The sequence below is a fragment of the Alosa pseudoharengus genome, unplaced genomic scaffold, assembly GCF_046254945.1.
Source record: "Alosa pseudoharengus isolate Yale_2024_CS ecotype anadromous, Long Island Sound unplaced genomic scaffold, YU_APseudo_1.1 YU_APseudo_1.1_scf_5, whole genome shotgun sequence".
NCBI classification, from domain to species: Eukaryota; Metazoa; Chordata; class Actinopteri; order Clupeiformes; family Clupeidae; genus Alosa; species Alosa pseudoharengus.
In genome coordinates this window covers 39,321,772-39,346,781 of record NW_027468837.1, presented here as the reverse complement: position 1 = coordinate 39,346,781, position 25,010 = coordinate 39,321,772, and the positions used below count along the sequence as shown (strand labels likewise).

General features: G+C 45.0%; 1 protein-coding gene across 4 annotated transcripts in view; it reads right to left on the bottom strand.

Moving 5' to 3' along the window:
* Window positions 1-25,010, bottom strand: part of LOC143104157 (protein FAM107B) — a 42,745-nt gene that overhangs the window by 3,507 nt on the left and 14,228 nt on the right. The window contains exons 9-12 of one of the 4 annotated variants that reach the window (XM_076268112.1): window positions 23,508-23,634; window positions 21,252-23,130; window positions 10,755-10,815; window positions 4,084-4,315 (exon numbers count right to left, since the gene is read on the bottom strand). In XM_076268112.1, coding sequence (XP_076124227.1) covers window positions 4,084-4,315; window positions 10,755-10,815; window positions 21,252-21,275 — 317 coding nt within the window. In that variant the 5' untranslated portion in view covers window positions 21,276-23,130; window positions 23,508-23,634. Of the gene's footprint in view, window positions 1-4,083; window positions 4,316-9,123; window positions 9,423-10,754; window positions 10,816-21,251; window positions 23,131-23,507; window positions 23,635-25,010 lie in introns of those variants that run through there. The other 3 variants (XM_076268113.1, XM_076268114.1, XM_076268111.1) reach the window with 3 other exon arrangements.

The window sequence follows — 25,010 nt, the reverse complement described above, 5'->3', positions numbered from 1 at the left end:
GCTAATGTTATGAATAGGAATATAGCCCTAAAAAGAAGCAGACACGTTTGTTTCTTTAGCCAGGTGTAATGCTACTGTTGCAATCAGAAAGACCCTAACGCTAAGCGTAAATAGAAAGAGGAACACAGACATTCAAAAGAAGGATTAGGCTAATCATTTTTGTAGGCTAGAATAACCTTCTGGTTGATATATCAAAGTAATTAAAATAACACCGTTAAAAAACGTGTTCTACACGTTAGTTTGGTAGCCTACTTGGTATGCCAGACTTAACTGATGCATAAAGCTCCAAACCTGAACATTTCCGAAAGGCACTGACCTTTACAAGTAGGCTACAACGTAACGGTAGGCTATTTAGACGTCAGTTAGAGAAGCAGAATCGTTTTTCTTTTTGTGTATTTTCTTTTACTTGACGGAACATTTGACGGTCACATTGGCATCATATCAGTTGTTACATTGGAGCATTTCTCATGCTAATAAGTCATTCAGTGAGGGGAAATTTGTGATGTGTGTCAGATATCTTTGTTGCTTGCTACTCATTCCTGAAAACAATAATTTGTAGCATCTGCCAAGTGTCTCACTTAAAATGAAAAAGAGAAGATCTATTTAAACTGTAGGCCTAAGTCGCTGTTGTAGTGTGGGCATCTTTTTTTTGTTGTGCGGCTCTTTTGAGTTGTGTGGAATTTTTTTTTTGGCTCTTCATGCTGGACTGGTTAGCCACCCCTGCACTGTATAATACCAGTGTTTGTTGCATACAGAAATGGAGGCGATCACACATGGAGGTGTGCTAATGGTTGTCATGGTAATGGAGGTGTGCTAATGGTTGTCATGGTAATAGGGGTGTGCTAATGGTTGTCATGGTAATGGAGGTATGCTAATGGTTGTGTTTGGTCAGTGTGGACAGAACAGTGCTTTGTCCATCTCTGATTATAAGTTGCACACATGCACTGAGATGTTGAAGTATGAAGAAGAACCTGAGGGGGATTTGGAAAGACCAATGTCCATATTTGTGTGTTTGTGTGCATGTGTGTGTGTGTGTGTGTGTGTGTGTGTGTGTGTGTGTACATAAGTGCTGCATGTCTGTGTACTGGACTGAAACTTCAGGGAAAACTTGCATGTCTTCCCTTTGCTGATCACGCTGTGTCTCACTCATTTCTCAAGAACACTGCACTCAATGAGGACATTCTCACATTTACAGTTAAAGCCAGATTACAAGTCCTCCCTACTAGACTCAACCTCTCTATCTGGTTTCCCACAACTCAGGTACCTCATTGCTTGCATCACACCTCAGAACATAGCACTGAAACACTGTCACACATCCTAAATGGCTGCCATGCCTACAAAGGAATGTACATACGTCATGACAGAATAGTAGACCTCATAGTGAAAGACCATTTTCCACCCTCAGTAAGAATGTACAAACATTCTCAGGTAAAACCATCCATGTTTCAGCACTGCAATAGTAACCCTAGTACTTTCTCACACCTGGTTGCCAATACACCAGATGTTGTTATCATCAATGAGAAGTCCAGTGAGGTGTACATTTTGGAGGTAGGCTGCACCTTTGATTCTAGCATGGAGGAGGCTTTCTGCACCAAGGTAAATACCAACCACTCCTAAACACCATCTCAGAGCTAGGCTATAGGTATGTGTGTGTGTGTCCACTCCTAAACACCATCTCAGAGCTAGGCTATAGGTATGTGTGTGTGTGTCCACTCCTAAACACCATCTCAGAGCTAGGTGCAGACTACTCGTATTCATATTTGGTAGCCTAGGACACGTACACAGGTTGGTAGTAAGAGGGCTGCAACTACTTGGCCAAAGGGAGGGCTACACAGCTTGCAGAGTACTGTGCCATCTCTGCTATCACATATGGCGGAGACGTTGCTACTTATATCCTTAAGAACTGAGTATTGTGATTGTTAAGTTATATATCACTTAAGTTAAGTGATATTGTTAAGACCTGGTGCATGCTACTTGCATGCTAAACCCATGTCCATGCAAACCCATGGACATGGGTTTAGCATGCAAGTAGCATGCACCTATGTATTGTACTGTATTCTTAATATTTGTGTCCCTGTACCATTTTTTCTTCATGTGGACATAAACAAATGGTTAAAATGTGTGTGTGTACGTGTATGTGTGTGTGTCTGTGTGTGTGTGTGTGTGTGTTTGTGTGTGTATGCGTGTGTGTGTGTGTGTGTGTGTGTGTGTGTGTGTGTGTGTGTGTATTTGGAGAGCTTCTCCTGAGCTCAGTATGCACCGGCATCAGACGAGAGGGCATACGGATAAAGGGGCTTCTGTAGTCCTCTCTATGGACTCTGAGTTCCCACTGTCCTTGACTGGGGGGCTTGGGTCCTCAAGCTAAAGGGATTTGCCCAAACATTTGAGGGTGAGTGGTGGGGGTGGGGGTAGGGGTAGGTGGAAGGGGTAAGGGTAGGGGAGTGCAGTGCATTTTAGTGAGCCGTTACCTAGCAACAACCGTACACCAGCGAGAGGGCTAATTTAGAGGGCTGAAGCACTGCATAATGGAGGGTCTACTTTTTAATTTAACATTTCTCCACTTTTGCACATACATTATATCCTCTTCAAATACAGACACAAAGCCGCAGAAAACCTCATTCAGTAGATATTAGGATATACTGGATGTGTAAAAGCAATATCAAAATAGATGACTGTAGTGGTGGATGCCTTAAGGCAACAATAAGTATGACTGATGTAATACCATAGGAGTAATGGTCTGTTAGTCAAAATGACTTCTCCTGTGAGTCACCTATACTTTACACAAGGTTGACAGTGTTAGCTAGCTCCCCATCAAAAATGCACCCCGAAGTACTCCAGCCTTTTGGGATTCCTAGGGAACCCATTTCCTTGACACAACACACTACTACACCCTGTCTTGCTATGTTTTACATTTCCTGTTTCCCTCTCTCCAGCTGTGCGTTCCGCTGGCTACACCTGGATTCTGGCCGCAGGAATTTCTCTGACTGTTAGTGTTTTGATCTCTCTCAGCGTAGCCCAACGTCCCAAAGTAAGCCCCTGCTAAGGCTACGGCAGACCGCGGGATCTAGCGGTAGTGCTGGCCTAAGAGCAGAGGATTGTGCAGGGGATTGTGCTGTGTTGTGCTTATGCTGTGTACGCTGTGCACCATTTCTCTCTCATAACACCCATATGGGGATGGCGTGATGGTTCCTATCGCACGGCTATATCATTTGTCAGGGATGCCTCTCTTCTGCCACGCATTCCTTACATAATGGAAAAGCATATTTTATAACGGTTAATCCGGGATCTGTGCTTACGCAGTGGCAGCAGCACATCAAAGGGCATTAAACCAACCAATCACCCATCACGCAGCAGCAAGTGCGATTTACTGCCTCTATCTCGCTGACCTTCTGTGAGGGATGATGTTATATCTACAGTATATAGTCCCTTTCAACAGTATGAACAAACATGTGTTTCATTTCATTCATTTCAGGTGGCACAGGAAAAAACAACATTTAGCTAATGGTAACTTGGGGACAAACAACAATTAAACAAAAAACAATTCAAAAATATGTTTCAAAGTTGACATTTTGTAGAGCTAAAGTAACTTTTGTAAGCTAAAGTCCTATTCATTTTCATTTCAAAGTACTTGCATTGGTTTTGAACGTTTCAACCGGAACAGATTGAGAGGGTCAATGTGTGTGTGCCTACAGCATAAATGTTTATGACAGATGGCAGCTGGGATGATATTAGTTATAGTGCTGGACTGGTGTTGGTGTTGGTGGGGGAGGTGGTGGTGATGGTGGTGTTGGTGGTGGTGTTGGTGGTGTTGGTGGTGGTGGTGGTGGTGTTGGTGGTGGTGTTGGTGGGGGAGGTGGTGGTGATGGTGGTGTTGGTGGTGGTGGTGATGGTGGTGGTGTTGGTGATGGTGGTGGTGGTGATGGTGGTGGTGTTGGTGGTGCTGGTGTTGGTGGTGGTGGTGATGGTGGTGGTGTTGGTGGTGGTGGTGGTGGTGATGGTGGTGGTGTTGGGGGAGGTGTTGGTGGTGGTGGTGGAGTTGGTGGTGGTGAAGTGTAAAAAGCATATCTGAGTGAGAACTCCTACCGTTTCTGGTTCATGAGCAACTCCTTGTGGAGCTCCTGGTGGCTTCTGGAGGCTTTCACTGGATTAACAAGCTTTTTGGGCTTGATGAGATCATCTTCCTCTTCCATGTAATCTGGCTGCGCTGCGTAGCTGGCCACTGGGGGGACGTCTTGGTGCGGGTAGCTGCTGAAAGGGTCCCTCTGAGCCACCTCTGACTGGGGAGCCTCCCATTGCAGGTCTGCGTAGGCAGAGGCTAGAGAATCAACATGCAGAGACAGAAGGAGAGAGAGAGAGAGAGGTAAATTAGATGTCTCTAGTCAAGTGTGTCTCTGAACTGCAGGTAGAAATACCTGGCAAAAACTATCATTTCATTTTGGGCCCATTTTCAACAGGGAGTCCATGGGGCTTGGCAATAAAGAGCCCATAGCTTTGGTCATTTGGCTGATTTGCCTTCCTTCATGCAAGCGCATATTTGCAGTCACAGGTAACCAGGCGGAAGAATGGTAGGTGATTTACTGAGCACTTGAGTTTATTTATATTAGATACACCCCATGGAAATTCTCTGGCGGCCTCGCTCTGCCTGTCTGTTGACCCTGTTGGCAATTTCATATAACCTCCAAGCTGCCATGAGTGGACCGCAGGCGGTCGCCACGTCAACACAGCCTCCTTTCGTTAGCCGTTTGTGTTGTGTGTGTCAGTGCGGCCCCCTTTGTAAGCACTTCTTTCGTGTTATACTCCGTGGGCCCCTGGCCATTGACTGGACCTTGAGCGCCTGCACGGAACACCCACTCCCAGGTCCGTCACCCCTGCTGACAGGAGCTTAGAGGAGGGACCTGATCCCGGAGAGAGGCTGGAAAATAGATCAGGTGTCATAAGCCACCGCTGAACAATAGTCGGCTTTCTCACGAGGAACCAGAGACACGCGAGCTCTTCAATATTAGAAAGGCACCTCAACGGCCACAGCACCTTCCCATCAATCTGATCAAAATGCTGCTGCAGAGATTGGAACGAATATGGGATTTTTTTTTCTTTCTAAAGTCACAGTGCCCACCCATGGTGTCAGACCCAAACTAGACATAAAATGATGGAATTTAAGACATGCGTCCACAGTTATAAAGGAGGGTTGCAGTCAAAGTCCATCCATTTTTTTGTGGATCTAACAGATGAGTCTGACAGAGAGAGTAAGAGGAGGATGTGGTGGTCCATCCAAATTTTGCTGCAATGCCAGCGATGCCATCTGGCAGCCAGTGGAGGACATTCATCTACTTACAAGTGGCTTTCCAGAGTTATATTTCTCCCCTTGCAACTGAATCACTGCATCTTTTAAGAAGGGCTCAGTCAGACCACTGGCGACTGGTCCAAGACGGGTCATAAGAGATGTTTGCCAGAGACACATTATGTAACACAGAGGTGACTATGAAAAACAACTATACTTGAATAAAGACCTCAACACAGATTCAGACAAGATTCATTTCTTGCGACTCAGTTAAGCTTGAGTGATGTTGAGATTCACAGTAAGATGATCATTAATCATCAAAGATGTGTGGCTTATCACTCGGCAGGAGGACCACACAGGGGATAGCTGTGCTGCTGGTCACTAGGAAGGAGGCAGAGATGGGTGGCCTTTTTGCTCACAGCCAAATGTAATTACAGTAGCCAGCTAAAAGGCCACTCCACAGGTTACTGAAGACTGGTGTCTGAAAGCAGCTTACACCACAATGTGTGTCTGTGTGTGTGTGTGTGCCTGCCTGTCTGTGCATGTGTGTGTGTGTGTGTGTGTGTGTGTGTGTGTGTGTGTGTGTGGCGCACATGTTTTTGTACAAAAGGTAAGTCAGGCTTTGAATGCACTGAATTGGCCATTATGTTTTATAAACACAAACATAGCCTACTGTTCATTTGTGTGTTGACAGTTTTGGGTCTGAAAGCGTTCCGCATCTGCATGAATGCATTCCGCCATCTTTTCACTAACTAAGTAGCAGACACAGGATATGGAAACTGCGTCATTGCTCGTGCCATTTATCACTATTCCCATTCAGGTGCATTTGCCCAGATTGAATACAAATTGATTCCATCCTCAGAAAGGCTCAGACTTCAGCATAGTTTAAGAAGCAGAGGGTGAAACCCGATCTGCTTGACAAATGTTCATCTGCTGAGCTGACCTGCCATCTATGTTGCCATTGATTTTATATCTATGTCACGGACACAGTGCGACCACAAAGAGCTTTCTGTGTCTGCTCAGACAGTGAATATCATCCATACTCAGTGGGCCAATGCATTTTCTTTATGTTACTTGTGACCTTCTTTGTCCTTTGCTGGGTTTGTGCTTACATTTTTCCTCCCCTGCAGGGTCCTGCCAGGTGAAGCAGCAATTTATTAAATCCACCCAAATATATAAAGCTATGTACATATTTTCCCTGTGAAAATAAAAATTCAAAGTGACTTTTGGATTTGCAAACACTATCTTGAACAGATGGGTACATTGAGGATTACATTAGCATTGAAATGGATATGGTAAGTCGGTTTAAATGGAGGATTTACAGGAAGTCTAAAGCAATTATGAATATGCTGTCTTGAAAAAAAGCAGCTATTAATGGTTCAAACACAGTGTGTAATTAGGTATTTTATCAGTCTACAATGCTGTTTGAAAAAAACAAATGACAGCTAACGTGCAGACTGTAGCCTCCCTATGAAGTTTTCACTGGTGAAATCATATAAGAATGCAATAAGGCGTGGAGTGATGTCATTGGTGAAATCATATAAGAATGCAATAAGGCGTGGAGTGATGTCATTTCTGTCCCTGTCAAATAAACAGCACATCAACAAGCCCCGCCCCCATTTCTGGCTCTGCTTATATACAAACAGAGCACAAGCGGTTGCCATGGCGATGTCATCTTTAGTTGAGGATGCCCAGAACTGCCTCCCTCCCATGGGGTTGGAAGGAGGAGGGTGGGGGGGGGGCTCTTTTCCCATAATAGTCTCTGAAGACTGACCCCCAATTCACCATGAAGTTCAGCCTCTGGCTCGGTCAGCTCTTTATCATGCAAAAGCACCAATCAGCACCTCTGAAAGGACCCCTGCGCTGCAACGAACTGCGTGCTGACAGGCATGAAACAAAGGAAACATAAATTTCAATAGTGTGCGGCTCTGTCTCTCAGATTGCTTAAGGGTTATGAGATTTCAATAGTGTGTGGCTCTGTCTCTCAGATTGCTTAAGGGTTATGAGATTTCAATAGTGTGCGGCTCTGTCTCTCAGATTGCTTAAGGGTTATGAGATTTCAATAGTGTGCGGCTCTGTCTCTCAGATTGCTTAAGGGTTATGAGATTTCAATAGTGTGCGGCTCTGTCTCTCAGATTGCTTAAGGGTTATGAGATTTCAATAGTGTGTGGCTCTGTCTCTCAGATTGCTTAAGGGTTATGAGATTTCAATAGTGTGTGGCTCTGTCTCTCAGATTGCTTAAGGGTTATGAGATTTCAATAGTGTGTGGCTCTGTCTCTCAGATTGCTTAAGGGTTATGAGATTTTTTTCTCTCTCATGCACTGCAGGGTTGGGGAAAGTGTGTAAATAACAATGGCATGTATAGAACATTTGGTTCAAGTATGTGTGTGTCTGTGTGTGTGTGTGTGTGTACGGTATGTGACTGTGTCTGTGTATGTGTGGGTACAAATACAACTATACCTGCATTTACTCAATATTATCACCTCCCTGATAGCTGTTCAAACATGCTTAGCACACACCACATGGCCATTGATGTGATCTTCTTTGACTGATTTGCTCTGTTCATGGATTCTGGAGTAGCTACAGTATTGACACTAGAACAAACCAACCAATGCAATGACTGGCTTCCACACGACAGGTACGGACTGTAAAAGATTCACAGCATGTTACTCAACAGTGGTCGCAAAGCCCATGGTGAAATGTGTTAAAGTTCACTTCACCACTGTTTGTTCAGTTCTGACAGGATACTCCGACAACGTCAGTCATGTTTCAAAACACCCACTAACATTATGTCACACTCGCTCAGACAGATATAGAGTGTATCAGGCACGAGCAGCTAAATGACAGACAGACAGACAGACAGGAAGGACTCAAAAGATGAAAGAGCCCACCCCACTCCACTCCTTGCCTCATCAACTTCAAGTTCAAAGCTGAATGGCTCTCTTGTGTTTTAGTGGATCCCTTCAAAAATGCCCCGAGGGCTTGAGGCTGTTAAAGGTTCCAGTTGTGACTGCTTCAGCAGGCAGTGTGTAACTACATGACAAACAAGCCCAAACAAGCTCTCTCTCTGTCATCCTATTCACCCGAGTTGTTTTTTCTAGGATTGATTTAGAGGTCTGGTTTTATGGAGACACACAACGTCTATGACATCAGTTCAGCTGCGCATGGGTGAGGACGATGACTGAGGCCTTTGCTGGAACGGAATCGATTGTTTTGCTCCCCCTTGGGTGATGTGCTTGGTCACTGTCTGTCCCACCACACCCTGAGCCAAATTAGCCCCCAAATCACTCCCAGTCCACTACCATGGGATGTAGGCAGCCATTACAGCTACAGTAACCTTCCTCCACTCTTCCAAACAGGCCAGCCATAGACACACAGAGCAAACTCACTGATTAACCCACCTTTAGCACAGGCTCTAGGCTCTCCCTTTGCTCGAGAGAGAGAGAGAGAGAGAGAGAGAGAGAGAGAGAGAGAGAGAGAGAGAGAGAGAGAAAGAGTAAACATTTTGCCATGTTTGCACTGTGACAAGTGCAAGTTGGTGCAAGTACAGTACAATGTCCATCTGCCAATATCGATTCCAATATACACAGCACATAACCACAGCAACCTCCAAGCCTTCAAGACAAACTTAAAAAGGAAATCTCTGTCTGACAAGTAACACACTCTGTGATGAAAACAAGCTTTTCTTTCTGTGTGGCAGTTAGTTTAAGACATCCCCTTGCAGCCACAATCACAACAAAGCAGTTGCATAACACTTTAGCCATGATGAAAAGTCACTTCTCGTAGTGGTTTAGTAACTGATGACTAACTTCGCTGAGAGCAGTAATAGTGTCTCTTGGTCTTACCTGACTTGACCAGTACTTCCCTGGGCCTCCCCGGCTGTCCCTCTGGAAAGAGGCCATGGCTGTGGGTGACTCTCTGAGCCATGTGGTTGTGTGTGTGTGTGTGTGAGAGAGAGAGAGAGAGAGTGTTTGTGTGTGTGTGTGTGTGTGGTGGTGGTGGTGTTTGTCTGTGTGTCGCTGCTCCGACTGTCAGTGCAGAGTCTCAGCTCTGGGACTTTACATGGCTCTGCAGGGGCCAGTCAGAGGCTGTGCCGCAAAAAGTCCACTCCACACACGCTCTCTCTCTCTCACACACACACACACACACATGCCTGCCCTCGCTAGTGTAAACAGTCACATGACCTTCTGCCTCTTCACTGCCCCGCCCCTCATTCTCTCCTCCCCTCCTTTGCTTCCCTCTCTCTTACTCACTCTCTCCCTCCCTCTCTCGCCCTCTCTATCTTTCTCTCCCTCTCTCTGTCTCTCCCTCCCTCTCTCTCTCTCCCTCCCTCTCTCTACCCCCCCTCTCTCATTCTCTTGCTCTCACAGTGTTTCTGTCTTGAGCGAGCTCACAGATTCATGGGGGTCTTTTGCAGTCAGGATTAGTGCAGTTCTTAAGCTCTGTCGCCTAAAGCCCATATTAACCGTCTGTCAGCTGTGTGTTTTCCATCTCAGGGCAAAGGCTGACTTGAACAGAACAGCAGAGCTTTTTCATGTCCCCACCCTCCCTGAAATAAAAATCTCCCTGTGGGCACAATCGCTTGGCAGCATTTAAACAGTGCAGCGCATTCATACTGAAATGATTTGACTGTATCAACTTCTCATTTTCTAAATCAATGTTCACGTTTTAGGAGGTAACCAAAACATCAGGGACTATTTGAACATGCAAACATGCAAAAGGTCAGAAATGTACTGTATATGAATGTGAATGGTTTCATTTAAAAACTATACCAGACAGACACATTAGTTTATCCGCAGCTTGTGGTTTTGTCCTGTAGTGAGATGACTCCACTATGCCTTCCGTGCTAGAAAACCCAGCACACTGAATTCATGTGTTATAACATATTATGCAATATGTTATTATTACATATTGCATATGTATTACATATTTGTATTATTACATATTACATATTGCATATTACATATTAACAATGTGCCAGTTTTATGCTTTAACTTAATCCCATAATATAACATTAAATGTGACAGACAGGACACTCTGAAAATCTCTGCTCTGTACTGTATCATGTCATGTGTGTAATGTTGGTCTATTGAACACATTTGCTGACTTGTAAACTGAAGCACTGGGGCATTTTGTTTTCCTCCATCGTACCAGCCATGCCCATTCGAACTGATAATAATTCATGAGTTTTCCAACCGGATACTTGGAGACCTTTTGTTAAACTGAGACTCAATTAAAAACCAAAAAAAGATCTACACCCGTTCAGCATGTGACGTCAACAACATACCAGCATGTGATGTGTCCGGGGGGTACAGTATTTCACCGTGCGCTATGGTAAAGTCAGACCACCAGGTCAATTACTTCAGTGAATGGAGGAGGGACGAGCTGGCAAAGTCATTGTGATTCACAGGAGCTGTTCTGTGCAGCCCTGGAGCCTGCATTGTTCTGTCGGGGTGAAACATGAGAGCGCTCTTACCTTTGCCATTCAGGTGGTTTCCGTTTTTCACACACTGGGGCTCTATAGTGTAGGCCTTCTTCTGCCAGAATGGATGGGGCGGTGGTGTTGGTGGTGGTGGGGCGGGTGAGGAGAGGCAGATAGAGAGGGAAAGAGAGGAAAGTCATTCAGGTCAGTTGCATTATGGCAGTCTGGCCTATCTTCAGCCAGTCTATACTGCTTCTTACATTCGATTTAATACTTTCAAAAAAGGCATTGCTACTCTTCTGAGTTATGGAGCAATGAAGACTACTCCCCTTCCCTTTGCTGTTACAGAGATGTATAAAAAAGAAAAAAAAACACAAACAGAATCATCCCATCCCATCTCCGCCATTCTGGCTCAGATAGCTGTCACGTCTTCTCACCCTCCATCCTAGACCACAGAGCCAGTCTCCCCTCTTTCTCTCCCCTCGTCCCCCGAGCGAGCGATCGAGTGAGTCCTGAAAACACAGGCACTTCACAGGGCTGAGGCGAATCCCAGGCAGCCCCCTTTGAGACACACTCATGGCTGAGTGAAAGGATATTGTGTTGTCGTGTATGGTTGCTAGGAGAGGCCTTCTCAGGCTTGATGCGGCGACAAGGCCCCCAGTGTCCTCCTACTCTGCCTCAGCATTACTAATGGGTGGGGGTTGGAGGTGAGCTGGGCTGCTGGTGGTGGGTGAGGTGGGGGTATTCCTGTTAATCCACTGGTGAGACATGAGGTGAATTCTGTTTTTGGACATAGATGGAGGGGGGTGGATGGAGGGGGGTGGGTGGGTGGGTGGGGTTAGGGTTAGGGAATAGGGATGGAGAGCAATGAGCACATAAGGCAGGCTGAATGAATGATGAATGTTTTTTTTTTTTTACTCCACACGCCGAAGTCCTCAGGGTGTCTCTGTGTGTGGAAAGAGACGCCTCATTCCCGGAAAAATGCCCATCTCAAAAACTCTGTAAATGTGCAATTAGTGAACGCATGAATAATGTATGCCATCAGTTGGAAAAATACATGACTTTATGACAACCCCAGTCAGTCCCATATTGCCTTCCCTCTCCACCGTAGATGAGCAGAATCTGGAATAATCCACCACCAGGCTTTTAGTTAGCTGTGCGTTTCAGAGGAATGAATTACTGGTGCACTAATTTCCAATACAAGCCTGTGTTTCCACGCCCAATTGGATATAGCATGGTGCTAAGCTGTATTATGTTCAAGGGGCCTACTAAGAGGCACTAAGAAGGAAAGCCTATGGTAATAACAATGGAGTCAAGTCGAAATGAGCTTAGCAGGAATAAGAGTCTATCCATATTTAGAGTTTAGTTCTGTAGCATTTCAGTCAGCATTACTATGAGACAATGTCTGCTATGTCTTAAGCAGAGACAAACTTCAGACGAAGATCTGATTATTAATTATTTACTTTATTTCCTTAGAAGCCGTAACAGAAATAGAAATAAATAAATAAATAAATAAATAAAAACAATTAAAGTAATAATAACGACCCTAATTTATTATTTATCAGCAATTACAGGCATCAAAGAGCCAATGTTATAAATGAATGACAACCATTCATGCTTCACTACAGCAAGTTCCAAAACATCTCACTCAGATCCGGTCAACATTATAATTGAATATGTCAAACATTATGCCCTTTTTGACTTTTGCATGGTGATAAAGGAGCCAATCTCTGCAGTCTCACAGGTATTGGATTGGAGGCCAAGGCCAAGGCCAAGTCAATCAGGCATCCCTCTACACCGCTGCGCTCAGCAGCCCGGGTCAGGAATCAACATTACTCTCCCGGGTAATCCACATGCTTCAGTCCCCTTCTCCCAGTGTCCAGTTTCAAGCAGCGGTCATCTGACCTCCTCAGTTCTGGGCCCTGTTTTTGAGTTCCCTTCATCTTTTATTGAGAGAGAGAGAGAGAGGAATGAGCGAGAGAGAGAGAGAGTACTTTCATGCGCTTCCACAGCGATACTGAGGCCCTAATAAGTTGCGGACAAAAAGGTTTTTTATAGATTTTCGCCCTGGTGCGCCACTCCTGTTTCAGGATGCAAGGACTCGGATTTCCCAGACGACAAAAAACAATTAGCAGGGGCCATGGACGGGACGCGCTCCACTGGGCCAATTATACCCAGGCACAGACAAGGCCAAGAAAGATCCCTGCTACTAGAACGCTCAATACATAACGTCTAAATGCAATTGGATATGATGAACTCCTCGAAACATGTTAAAAACATTAAAAGGCAGTCAGCTCTGTGCGTGAAATCTGATGGTTAAACACATGCGTCCCCTGAGGTGTTGTTGACAGCTCTGCATGTGTGTTGACACTGTCTCCGAAGTCCCTTGTGCCCCGTGCTGTCATTATGAGGTTTAATATCCGTCCAAGGCGTTTAAGAGTCCCACGAGGGGTGTTTTAACTGAGTGCTCTGCTGCAGACCCCTGATGCGATGAAAGGGAATGTGTGTGTGTGTGTGTGTGTGTGTGTGTGTGTGTGTCTGTGTGTCTGTGTGTGTGTGTGTGTGTGTGTGTGGACGGGGGCGAGGTAGGAGCCAGCAGCTCTTGGGGGCATGCCATTAAACCCAAACTGGGACCTGATGTACAACACCGCTGGTGTGTACACACACCCGCGCTGCGGTCCCTAATGGCACTGCCTGTTCGCCCCGACCGCAGCGTTGGCGAGAGCCAGGACTGACGCTGGTCACCAGATGCCCAACGCATCTGTGCCCGACCCAGAGCTGCACTTCTCACTCAGAGTGACCTGAGGGTGACATGGCCGCCACAGCAGCGGGTCATCACAATCACCGCTAATCTTGGCATGGGAAAGAGGGAATGTAAATACATGGGAAATACAACCCTCCCCCCCCCAAACACGCACACTCACTCGCTCACGTCTCCCTTCCCTCAGGCCAAGGCAAGTATGACATGTGATTTGTCTATCTGGAGCATGTTTTACAGAAGGTTTTTGCACTAGTAAATCTTGCGGAAATCTGAAAATTGTGTCCTCTCTGGCAACAGGTTCCAGATGAGAAGTGTGTGTGTGTGTGTGTGTGTGTGTGTGTGTGAGAGAGAGAGAGAGTGATAGGGTTTATGTAACAAGTCTGTCTTGTTTTTCTTTCTTTCACTGTCCAATATTAAGCTTTCATAAATCCCAGACAGTTTTTGAGGGCAATGACAGACCTCTTTTTTGATTTCTGAGATAATCAAAGTTCTGCACACACGCATACACAGAGAGAGAGAGAGAGAGAGAGAGAGAGAGAGAGAGAGAGAGAGAGAGAGAGAGAGAGAGAGAATATAACAAGTTTTCTTTTGATGATGAATGAATTGGCTACAGACTATTGCTACATTCTCTTTGATTTTCACAATCCCTGTTGTGGCATTTGCATAATGCTCCTTGTTCAAAGCAGATTTTAATCTAGCTCTGCCACCTAGTGGAGCAGAAAGACACTGTTAGCTGGTTTGGCCAAGGTGGATTGCTCAGGCATGATTGATTACAACTAAAGATCTAAGTTCTATCTGTCAAATCCTAGCCAGATCACATTAATTACACATTGATTACCTATCATTATAGATACTGCATGAAGCCACCTTTACTTACACTTTCAGGAGTAAATCATAAGTGACAAGGTAACTCTCCAGACTAGTCATTTGCATATTGCGAGTAGATGTAAAAATCAGGGCTGTTCTTTCCCAATCACACATTATGTCTTATGCATTCACATGAGATAATCTGAATCAATTCATGATCGAGAACTCAGTGTAATAGAAATAAGTGTTTCTTCAGTTGTCACTGACTAAATGAGGGTTATGTCCTGTCCACATACTGCTGTCTCTGTGGTTCTCTCACGGCTGGCAGACTCTCTGGAGTAGCAAATGTGGGGAAGTGTGGGGCAACTTCACAGGCAGTTCGTCTGATCACAGACCACATGGCCAGAGGAATTTTAATGAGGACACCTCAGCAAGCCCCCCCCCAGAAGAAAAGACAAAAAAAAAACACAAACACCATCTGCTGGCCGGGAGCTGCAGCTGGACTCTATCACCCTGGGTGTGTGTGAAGGAGAGAGAGAGAGAGAGAGAGAGAGAGAGAGAGAGAGAAAGAGAGAGAGGACTCTACCCAGTTGGAAGAACATCAGCCAGGCCTCTCAGGTGCCTCCAAGATGTTGCCAGGATTTCAGATTAACCCACGTGTAAGATTAGGAGAGGCCAAGCGAAGGGACATGTCTTTATATTTGTGTCACTGTGTCACTTCAAGCTTTCCTCCATGGGGAACACTTCCCTGTCATCTAGAACTCTCTTCAGTAGTAACTCATGTATCCTAGCCATGTCTGCATTTGCAACAGCACAGTACACTGTTTTAGGCTGTAAGCCTGAATTTTTTTGTCAGAACCAGAATAACTATGCACCATCCTCCCTGTTTGTTTAATAAATCACACTACAGGTATTTGTATGTACATGGCAAAGTTTTGTCTTTACTCCCTCTATAATGAAACTGCATGAAACCAGAAAACATCATTTTATTGTGCATCTAATGGCTCCCTCTATGACTTAATAAAGTTGGTGTCATCAATGGTCAATTACCCCAAAAAAGACGAACAAAGGATGAATTGTGTATGTAATTGCTACAGTCTTGTTCCCTCAGTAATAACCCTTCACAGGACAGATAAATCCCTTGTGTTTGAAACTGTAAACTCATTACTGATGATGTTGCAATGAGGGGGTAATTATCTGCAGAGCCCTCCCTCCTTATGAAGCAGTGGCAGAGTGGGCAGGATTGCAGTAGCCTATCTGTGTGGCCTCCAGCATTACAACTTTCCCACAGGAAATTGATTGTTTTGTCTAATTTAGTCATTTGACTATGCTGAGACAGTCAGACAATTATAAAGCATAATCTTAATGGCTAATCTCTGCGTTAAGCTGCAATTGTCAACCAATTTTAAAAATAATTTAGCAATTTTTCTTGAAGCTATGATAAGATTTCTTGGGGACCGTTCCGTCAAAAATATACAGTATCTCACAACAGGAGCCCCATCTCATGGTAAATACCAGATTTTTGGGAGGTTTGACTGGCGTTCTGCAGCGAGGAGCGAGGAGATGCTTGCGTGCTTCTCATCTCCCTCTGCTCACGTTCTCTGCCTCAGCTGTGGATTACACCACTCCAATGCAACTACTCTGGCTCACTCTCCACTCCAATGCAACTACTCTGGCTCACTCTCCACTCCAATGCAACTACTCTGGCTCACTCTCCACTCCAATGCAACTACTCTGGCTCACTCTCCACTCCAATGCAACTACTCTGGCTCACTCTCCACTCCAATGCAACTACTCTGGCTCACTCACCACTCCAATGCAACTACTCTGGCTCACTCTCCACTCCAATGCAACTACTCTGGCTCACTCTCCACTCCAATGCAACTACTCTGGCTCACTCTCCACTCCAATGCAACTACTCTGGCTCACTCACCACTCCAATGCAACTACTCTGGCTCACTCTCCACTCCAATGCAACTACTCTGGCTCACTCTCCACTCCAATGCAACTACTCTGGCTCACTCTCCACTCCAATGCAACTACTCTGGCTCACTCAGCAGGTGATTGCTGCTGTGATCTTTTGCCAGGATACTCGATTTGAGTCCAAATCATGGATTCCAGCCCAAACATCAGGATTAGGCTGTAATCTGTTCATCCATGACATTATTGGAGATTAAATGGAATTTTTTGTTTTTGTTTGAAATAAAAGATAAAAATATTGCTATAGGCCTAGTTAATATTGTCAGGAGAGCACATATTGTCTGTTAATGTTCATAAGGCATTGCTGTGGGATATCAGTAAAGCCTAGGAAAATGTCAACCTCTGTAGGAGTTCTTGTAGAGGTTTATTACTTAACCTTTATGTAAACAACCCCTCAGCTTGACTGAGTGTAAAATAGCACTGTTGTTAGCATCTTCCCCAAATTTAGCAGTTTGTTCACTCAGCCATGCTAACGCTAAATAATATACACGGGTAATTAACATTTGAAGTTTGCTATGCTAAATGTCTCGGCAAGCAGGTGTTCGCATGGAAACAGTGGGGTGTGTTAGAGAACATTATAATCCTATTTGCACTTGCAAGAATACACAGACACAAACACGGGTCCTGGAATAACAGCTCCCCGCAGGTTTCCATAGTGTTATCAGGAAGGATGAGAGCGAGCAGAGCAAAGGTTTGTAGCACTGGAGGGAGAACAGGTTTGTGGGCCATCTGTGCCTCTGCTAGCTTTCATGGCCAGGTGCACTCAGGAGCTCGCTGTCTCATTTCTCAGGTGAGTGTGAAGAGAGAGGGAGAGAGATAGAGAGAGAGAGAGAGAGAGAGAAAGAAAGATCTCACAAAGATTCTATCTTTCTTAGGGCTCCTTCACAGACTTCCTCCTGTCACTGCAGTGGATATGTAGTCTGAACGCTCAGTGTGTTCTCCTGCCTGTGCTACATACACAATCACTCAGAGTGACATAAATACTAATGCTAATAGCTAACAGCTAACAGCTAAAAAGAATAGACTGGAGGCTGATCTGAGTTCTGGTTCTTTTTGGATCTGAGGCTGCAACCTGGTCTCACAGAAATCTGTGAAATGTCCACGGGCCCTTAACTCAAAAATCTGTGTAAACATCACGGAATTGCCCAAAATTCCGTGATGTGACCACGGATATAACTCCAACGCAAGTCAATGACACTAATCTTCTGTGGTCCACACACGGATGCCTGTTTCAATGACAGAGTAGGCTAAAGGCTGACTAGGCTAGAGGCTGACATGGCACACAAGAAGAATAGACCCCAGACAAAGAGTTGTTTGCTGTGCATATCAGATGTTACCTTATGTGGCATTAGTAGGCCTACCTAGGATCATGTTGTTGGAAGCAAAAATGTGTTGAAATAGTTTAACTATTTCATATTTTTTGAAGTGTGTAACTAGACTAGTGAAGGGAAGAAAAAGAAGACTCTTCTGATCTTGCCAGGTGGAAGCAAGCTGAAGGGGTTTCTGTGAAGGTGCAGTAATTGTGATGCTCCCCCAGACAAGGCTCAGACCGCATAGGAGCTCTGAATGTCTTAGTGGAGGCTCTGGTTCAGGTTGAATGGTTATCTCAGCACTCCTGCCCAGGCTGGGTTAATAGACTGTTTTGGATCAGATAGTCTTAATTCTCATCTGACATTACATCAGCTTTGATTAAGCCAAGACCTGGAAAAGAGTTGAAAGTTTTGCATATTTCAAAATTGTATACATTGGTGAGATAAAGTTAACATGGACTGATATTTAGTTGACAGATTGTCAAAGATAAAACTAACCAAAATGTGGATTTTAGTAACTGTCCACTCTTGCATTTGTCTTTCTCAAACGAACCAACAAACGCCCAGTGCACTCTCTCTCTCTCTCATACACACACACAAACACACACACACACACAGACACACACACACACACAAACACACTCACACGTACACGCACAAACACACACACACACACTAATGCAAAGCTTGTCATGCTCCAGTGCTCACAGAGTAAATGAATGAACTTGAGAGCTGAGTTGCTAAAGACCCCCCCCCCCCTTATTTATTTACACAGTAGCTGGCACAAACCCCAGCCTCTGAAAATAGACCCCAGCAATTTAAAAAATGCCCAACGATGAAACAGCCGCCATTGCATGCTTTGTATTGTGTGATTTGTGTGATTGCATGATTTGTATTGTATTGTGTCTGATATGTCTAAACACATTATTACATGGGGAATTTCATTTGAAGAAGGAAAAACGATTTTCAGAACTCAACACTGGCCTCAGTGGGGACTGTGCACTTGAATCTTTACGAAAACCTTGAGAATCATAAAAGTAAAGGCATAACAACCTTCAAGAGTAGCCTTCAACAGAGAGGACCTCGTCTTTAGAGTATTTGTGCACAATAACACTCACTTTCTGGATACATTAGCATCAAGCCCATTGGCAGCATGCTGGGCTATGATGAAGTCTATCTAGTGAAGTGAAGAAAATGGTGATAGCTAAAGATTGATTGTAGGAACTAAAAAGTAATTCATTCTTTCTGTAGTCCATCAACCTGTGATAGAGCTGTGCCTGCCTCAAGGAACTGCATGCAGTCTCTGTGAACGCTGTGTGTAAAACCTGCCTGGCTAATGACTAGCTCCCACACACAAATCCTTTGTACGGAGATGGGTTTCAAAGCATGCATTTTCATGCTCCACAACTTCAATTCCTCACAAAAGGTAGTAATTATTTTTAGCTTGACCGTTGGATAATTTAGAGAGGATTTTCTCTGATTGCCTTAATCTCCCTCAGTAGGTCTTTGGCACAGGAGGACTTAAAACTCCAGTCCACGTCGCATTTAGCACCAGGCAATCACATGAGAGCAGCATGGGCTTTGTACGCAAGCTGGACGAGGAGCGGGCGGGAAGCTTGAGCGACGTACGCCGCTGCTGTCGGATGCTGCGGCGCTCTCATTAGGGATTCAGCAAATTCACATTTCCCACCATCACATCCATTAAGTCCCCATAGTGATTTGGAGCAGTTTCCTCACATCTAGCCGGACTCAGCCGCAGCTGAAAAACATGTGTTAAACGAACCCAGCAACGCGGCCGAGAACTGAGAGGCCACCTGCGGGGAAATGACTTATCATCAGCGGGTTTGCCTGCGTGGCCTGAGTAATTCGTATGATCAATTCTCTTTCAAATTAAATGTGAGAAGCCTCCTCTGAAGAAGGAAAATGTATTCCAGATTATTGGTTAGGCAGTCTGGACACTTCCTGATAGACATGTAAATTCTCCCACACCCATTCTGACACATGTGTACCTACAGCCCTCATAATGTCACACACACAGACCCGCATACATACACACACACACACACACACACACACACACATGCACATACACACACAAGAGAGATATATTTAGACATAAAAAAATCTGTCAGTAGTTCCTTCTCATAGTACATACGCGAAACCCTGACTCATCTGTGAAACAGAAGACGACTCTAATGGCCTTCTCCCTACATTCCCTTCCCTTGCCAGGCAGGCCCGGGCCTGTGTGCGGGTGAAAGGCAGTTGTTGTGCTATGTGGGCCGGTACCGACACTCTGAGGTCTGGTCGGGGGCATTCAGCCGGTGCCAAACAAGCCCGGAAGCTGGCACAGCGGATGAAATTACAGCTCTGACGTGCGCTGACATTTCCAACGGTCTCCAAGAGCCCTGGCTGGCCGGCGGGCGGGCTGGCGCGCTCTTTTCGCCCCGCCGCTGCTTTGGTCTCGCGGTGCAGTACTGAAACGCTCGAAGGCATGCCTGTCTGTTAACCCCCACCGTGCCTACCCCACAGACATGTCCATGCTCACAGTAATCTCATCATGTAAGCAAAACAGAGGCGAGGAACATACACACACACAGTCTCTTTCTAACACACACATATTGACATGGATAGCTAGATAGATAGTTGGATAGATAGATACATACATACTTATATACATACCAGTACATACATACATACGTGTACATACGTACATAGATTCAGTGTAAACACGGAAGTATCACAGATGGCAGGAGAGGAGAAGGTGACTAGAAGGGGACTTTAAGCAGATCTACCATATGGGGTCAAACACAGGCAAAAAAGAGTGAAGGGCAGGGTTGGAGTGGGGGATTGACTGTAGTGACCAGGTGCTGGCAGGCTTAGTCAGCCCGTGCACAGCCAGCTGACCACAGTCATATCTGATATCGGAGGTTAATGCAGACTACAAAAGGGAAAAGGAATATGTGAATCATACACATGTGTTCCCAGCATGCAATGTCAAACACTCAGTAGAGGCTGGGTTGGGTCTTGGGTGTCCCATAATCCAACTGTGGCTCTAGGGCCAGCTGTCACTCTCAGAGCCCTGTTCTGCACACAGCCATGAAAAACAGATCACACCCCATTGCTTAAATATTTGTGCTTATAGCCACTTGTGTACCCTCTAGGATACGGCTGGATTATTTAAGGACCAGCAAAGAGTTCACTGGGTAATGAGAAACCCTCAGACATCTGAAGAATTTACTCTCTCCCTGTCGTCTCTCTCAGCTTGTTTTGGTATTGTGGTTGTGTGCCCAAAGAAAAATGATTCACTGAATGGTGGTCTCCCCTTAAAATGGCATTGGCATGTTTGAAGATTTAGACAAATTTAGACAATAACGCTTTTAGGTTCTTATCAAAATAAACTTTGAATTCAGAGCACTTCCAACAACGAGTGTTATGTACACACAGACATGTACTCAATTACCAAACACTGCATGTTCTCAAATACCATTAATAAAAGTAACGTAACAAACAAAACAGGTCAGTCAGGAGTTATGGCAAGCCGACAGAGGGTTTTAGACAAGGGAGCAAAAAAAGGCCATGGCTTTTCCACCTTTCTTAACGCTTAAACCGAAATAACTATGAAGTGCAGGACTAAACAAGGCACTAGAGCTCTATGTGTTCATGTCATGTCAGCCAGTCGGCCCACTTACTTACTTTCTTTCCATAAGACGCCCCCATGCTCTGTGGCGCAGGGCACGCTGCCTGCTCCCCGTCTCCCCGTCAGGTGGCCTTCTTTCTCTCCTCCTTCCTTCCTTTCTTCCGCTGGGTCCCAGTTTCCAGAGTTTTCCCTGCAACCCCTCTGTTCCCACAGGCTTGCCCAGATCCTTTGCTGTGTCCAGCCTGGTTAGCCAGAGGGGAGGGGTGGGAGTGTTGGGGGGTGGTGTGAGAGAGAGTGTAGAGGAGGAGAGAGGGAAAAAAAAAGATCCTTCTCACACTCCCTGGCACCTTGACAGCGAAGAGATGTCCAGTGGGGGCTTCGCTCAGAGAGATATTTATAAACAAGCCGAGCAGAGATAGAGAGAGGGAGAGAGAGAGAGAGAGAGACGGATCCTCGGGGCGACAAGTGCAGCGCTGTGCCCCTGCCGACGCCGGAGCACCTGAACTATGACGAGGTCATCTCGCAGGCGGAGAGGTGCGGTGTCACCGAGTCTGACATGGTGCTGGGTCAGTGCATGTGTGCACCAGATCAGATCGGCCAGCGAGGGCTTTGTTTGTCGAAGAAAAAATGAGAGAACAAGAAATAAAAAAAGAAAGAGAGGAAAAGAACGAAAGGGGGAGAGAATGACAGACAGAGAAGAAAACAGAAGCGAACAGACCAAAGTGCCAAGTGGTGTGTCTGAGTGTGGGCATGGCCAAAGCACCTATCCAAGGAAGAGGGGCCACCCACCACCTGTTGCTAGCCTGTGCTCTCTTCTCTTTAAGGTCAGGCACCAGCTCTCTTTAAGGCACCAGCCAGATTATGGTAATTGACACTGACAGATCAGGAAGCCTAAGGCGGCCCATAGCGGCTCGGCCACAAGGCCTCTTGCCAGCACACCAAGTCATCGAGGCACTCATCAGCGGAGATGACCAAGGTGCAAGTGGACAGGAGGTGTGGAATGTTGCTCCCTCCCTGCATATTGCTAGTCCCAGTACTGTGTTTTGAGGCGGTGGTCCGGGTAGAGCTGTCATTCTTGTCAGGGAGCCTCTGCCCATGCTCCAAGGGCTTGGCTATAGGGAGCAGCTGTCATTGATTGGACATACTGTCCCCAGGATGGTGGCGTCAGAGGGGTCCTTTTCAGAGCGTCCATATGTTTTGGACGGGCTCTTGAAAGCGACGGACCGTCTTTGTTCAGCTCAACGCGGCGCACAATGCTGTTTGTTTTGTTTTTCATTGTTTTTTTTCCCCATTTGTTTTCCTTTTACATTATCTGCCAAAGAGGACATTCACGCCAGTGCAGAACTTTCAAAAGAAGATCATTTTAATCAGCATAATTATTATGTTCTGCGTGTGAGTTTAATACAAGTTTATACAAGCAAATCATTAATGAATACAATTTGTATTTTCTAAAAAAAACTCATAGGGGAGATATTGAATTCTATTATGATGCCCTTGTTGAATAATAATTGTACAACATGTTTTATAAAAAAAAACACTTTTCTCTGTGCCTCTGGGGGGTATTCCAAGTACGTGGTTTAGTGACAAACCTGAGTAAGTGAACTCAGAGTAAGTGGTAAACTTCCTACAACAAGAGCCCTATGGCATTGTTCTGTTAGGACGATGAAGCCATACAGCTCTTCTATTAGGAGGTTTACCACTTACTCTGAGTTAACTTACCCAGGTGTGTCACTAAACCACGTACTTGGAGTACCCCCCTGGTCTTGGACACTTGTTGTTGTTGTTGTTGTCTCTTCAACTGGTGCCCTACAATTTGATGTTAAGGTCATCATTATTAAGCTTCTTTTTGTAAGGGTTTTGTGGGAAGCAGCCTCCCACGTTTGCTGTCTCAGGCCACCCTTTGTATTTATTATTGCTCTTGTCACTCTTTATTACCTGTCAAGATGAAACAAAGAAAATAAAATATATATATAAAAAAAAACCCTACGCATACAAAGAGGGCCAGAATGAATTATGATGCTAACACTATTTTCCATTAAGGTTTCCTTCTCCTACATGAGTATGCTGTGATAACACATAGAATCTGTTGATGTTATCATTAAATAACCATACATTTATGTTTATGTTAATGTTAAAGTTAATGTTTTTTTTTTAGGCTTAAAAATATGAGAATTATGTCATACTAACTTTTTAACTAAGTAAAAAAAATGACCTTATTGATGCTATTCCAAACTAATTTATCAATTAAAAGACAAATTAGTACATCTTTCATGAAATGAGCTTAGACAAACACATTTTTGTAATATACAAACCTGCTCAAAAGGGCTTTTCCCAATTACTCCTCGAGCTCCTGCAAATACCCAGGAATCTCTCGAAGCGAGTGTTAGAATCTCAGTGCTTCCCAGATCGGAAATCAGCTTACGAATTTGACTCGTCAGACTGAGAGGAAGAGAGGAGTGAGAATGACATGACATAAAGGTTCCCTGAAGCCATATTGAAGCATTTTAGAAATGCTTAGATTTTAATGAAACATAGAGCTTTGGTATTACATTAAAGCAACACCAAAGAGTTTTTTGGAAGGGGGGCGCTAGTGCGCACGCATGGAGTAGACGTGTTTTCCGTGAGCTCCTGCCAAGTGCAACATTTATTTTTATATAGAGCACAGTGTAACAAATATTTTGCGAAATACCTTTCATACTATTCTTTTAAAACTTTAAGTTGACATTTGTATCGTATCCTGCCTGAAAATGACTGACTCTCGAGCGAGACGTGAGGCTTCGAAGACTAGCACCACTCGTCCCACGCCAGCTAAACATAAAGCTGGCAATGGTGAAGTGACTAGCATCGAGGCAGACACATTGAGTGCCACTAAATTCATGGACGCCTTGCAAGCTTTAAAAGTTGATATATGTGGCAAAATTGATTCCAAAGTGGACTCGCTATCCAGCAACCTCCGTACCGAAATAACAGCGGTGAAAGAGGAGCTTAAAAACTCCTTGTCTGGCTTGCAGGCTAAAGTGGATAAGAATATCGCCACTATTCATGAGTTGGAGTGCTTTGCCACAACACACAGCGACACTGTCGCTAGCATGGAGTCCAAACTTAGCGAGTTATCCGCAGAAGTGTGTGCACTTAAAACAAAATGCAATGATCTGGAGGGCAGGCAGAGAAGACACAACCTTCGCATACTAGGCATACCTGAGGGAGATGAAGGGTCTCGTCCAACTGAATTCATGGCTCAACTACTTCAGGATTTGCTGGAGTTGGAGGAGAAGCCTCTACTCGACAGGGCGCATCGTTCTCTCCATTCAAAGCCGAACAAGGGGAAGCCAACGCGAGCGTTTGTCATCAGAGTCCATTACTACCACGTACGTGACCAGATTCTCCGACGAGCAGCTCAGGCATCTCCACTATCGCGCAATGGTTGCAGGCTATCTATCTTTCCTGACTTCACGGCGGAGGTTGCGAAGAGGCGTGCAGCATTCGTGTCGGTGAAGAAGATTCTACATGAGCATCCTTCAATCAAATTCTGACTTTTCTTCCCGGCTGAACTGAAAATAACGATGCCTTCAGGTGAGGTTCACAAATTCACTGATCCAGATGCTGCAATGGCCTTTGTCAGCACTGCAGTGCGTGAACCAGCAGAGTAGGCTAGTAACGTTATACTATTGCGGTAGGCTATGTTTTACTGTGGGAATACTTTTGTACCTTTGTGTAGGCTACTTTTCAGGGGCTGTTGTAGCATGTCAAAAGTGTCAATCAGTTAACGATAGCCTAATCATCTATTTGAGTAGCCCTCATTTTTCCAAGTTCTA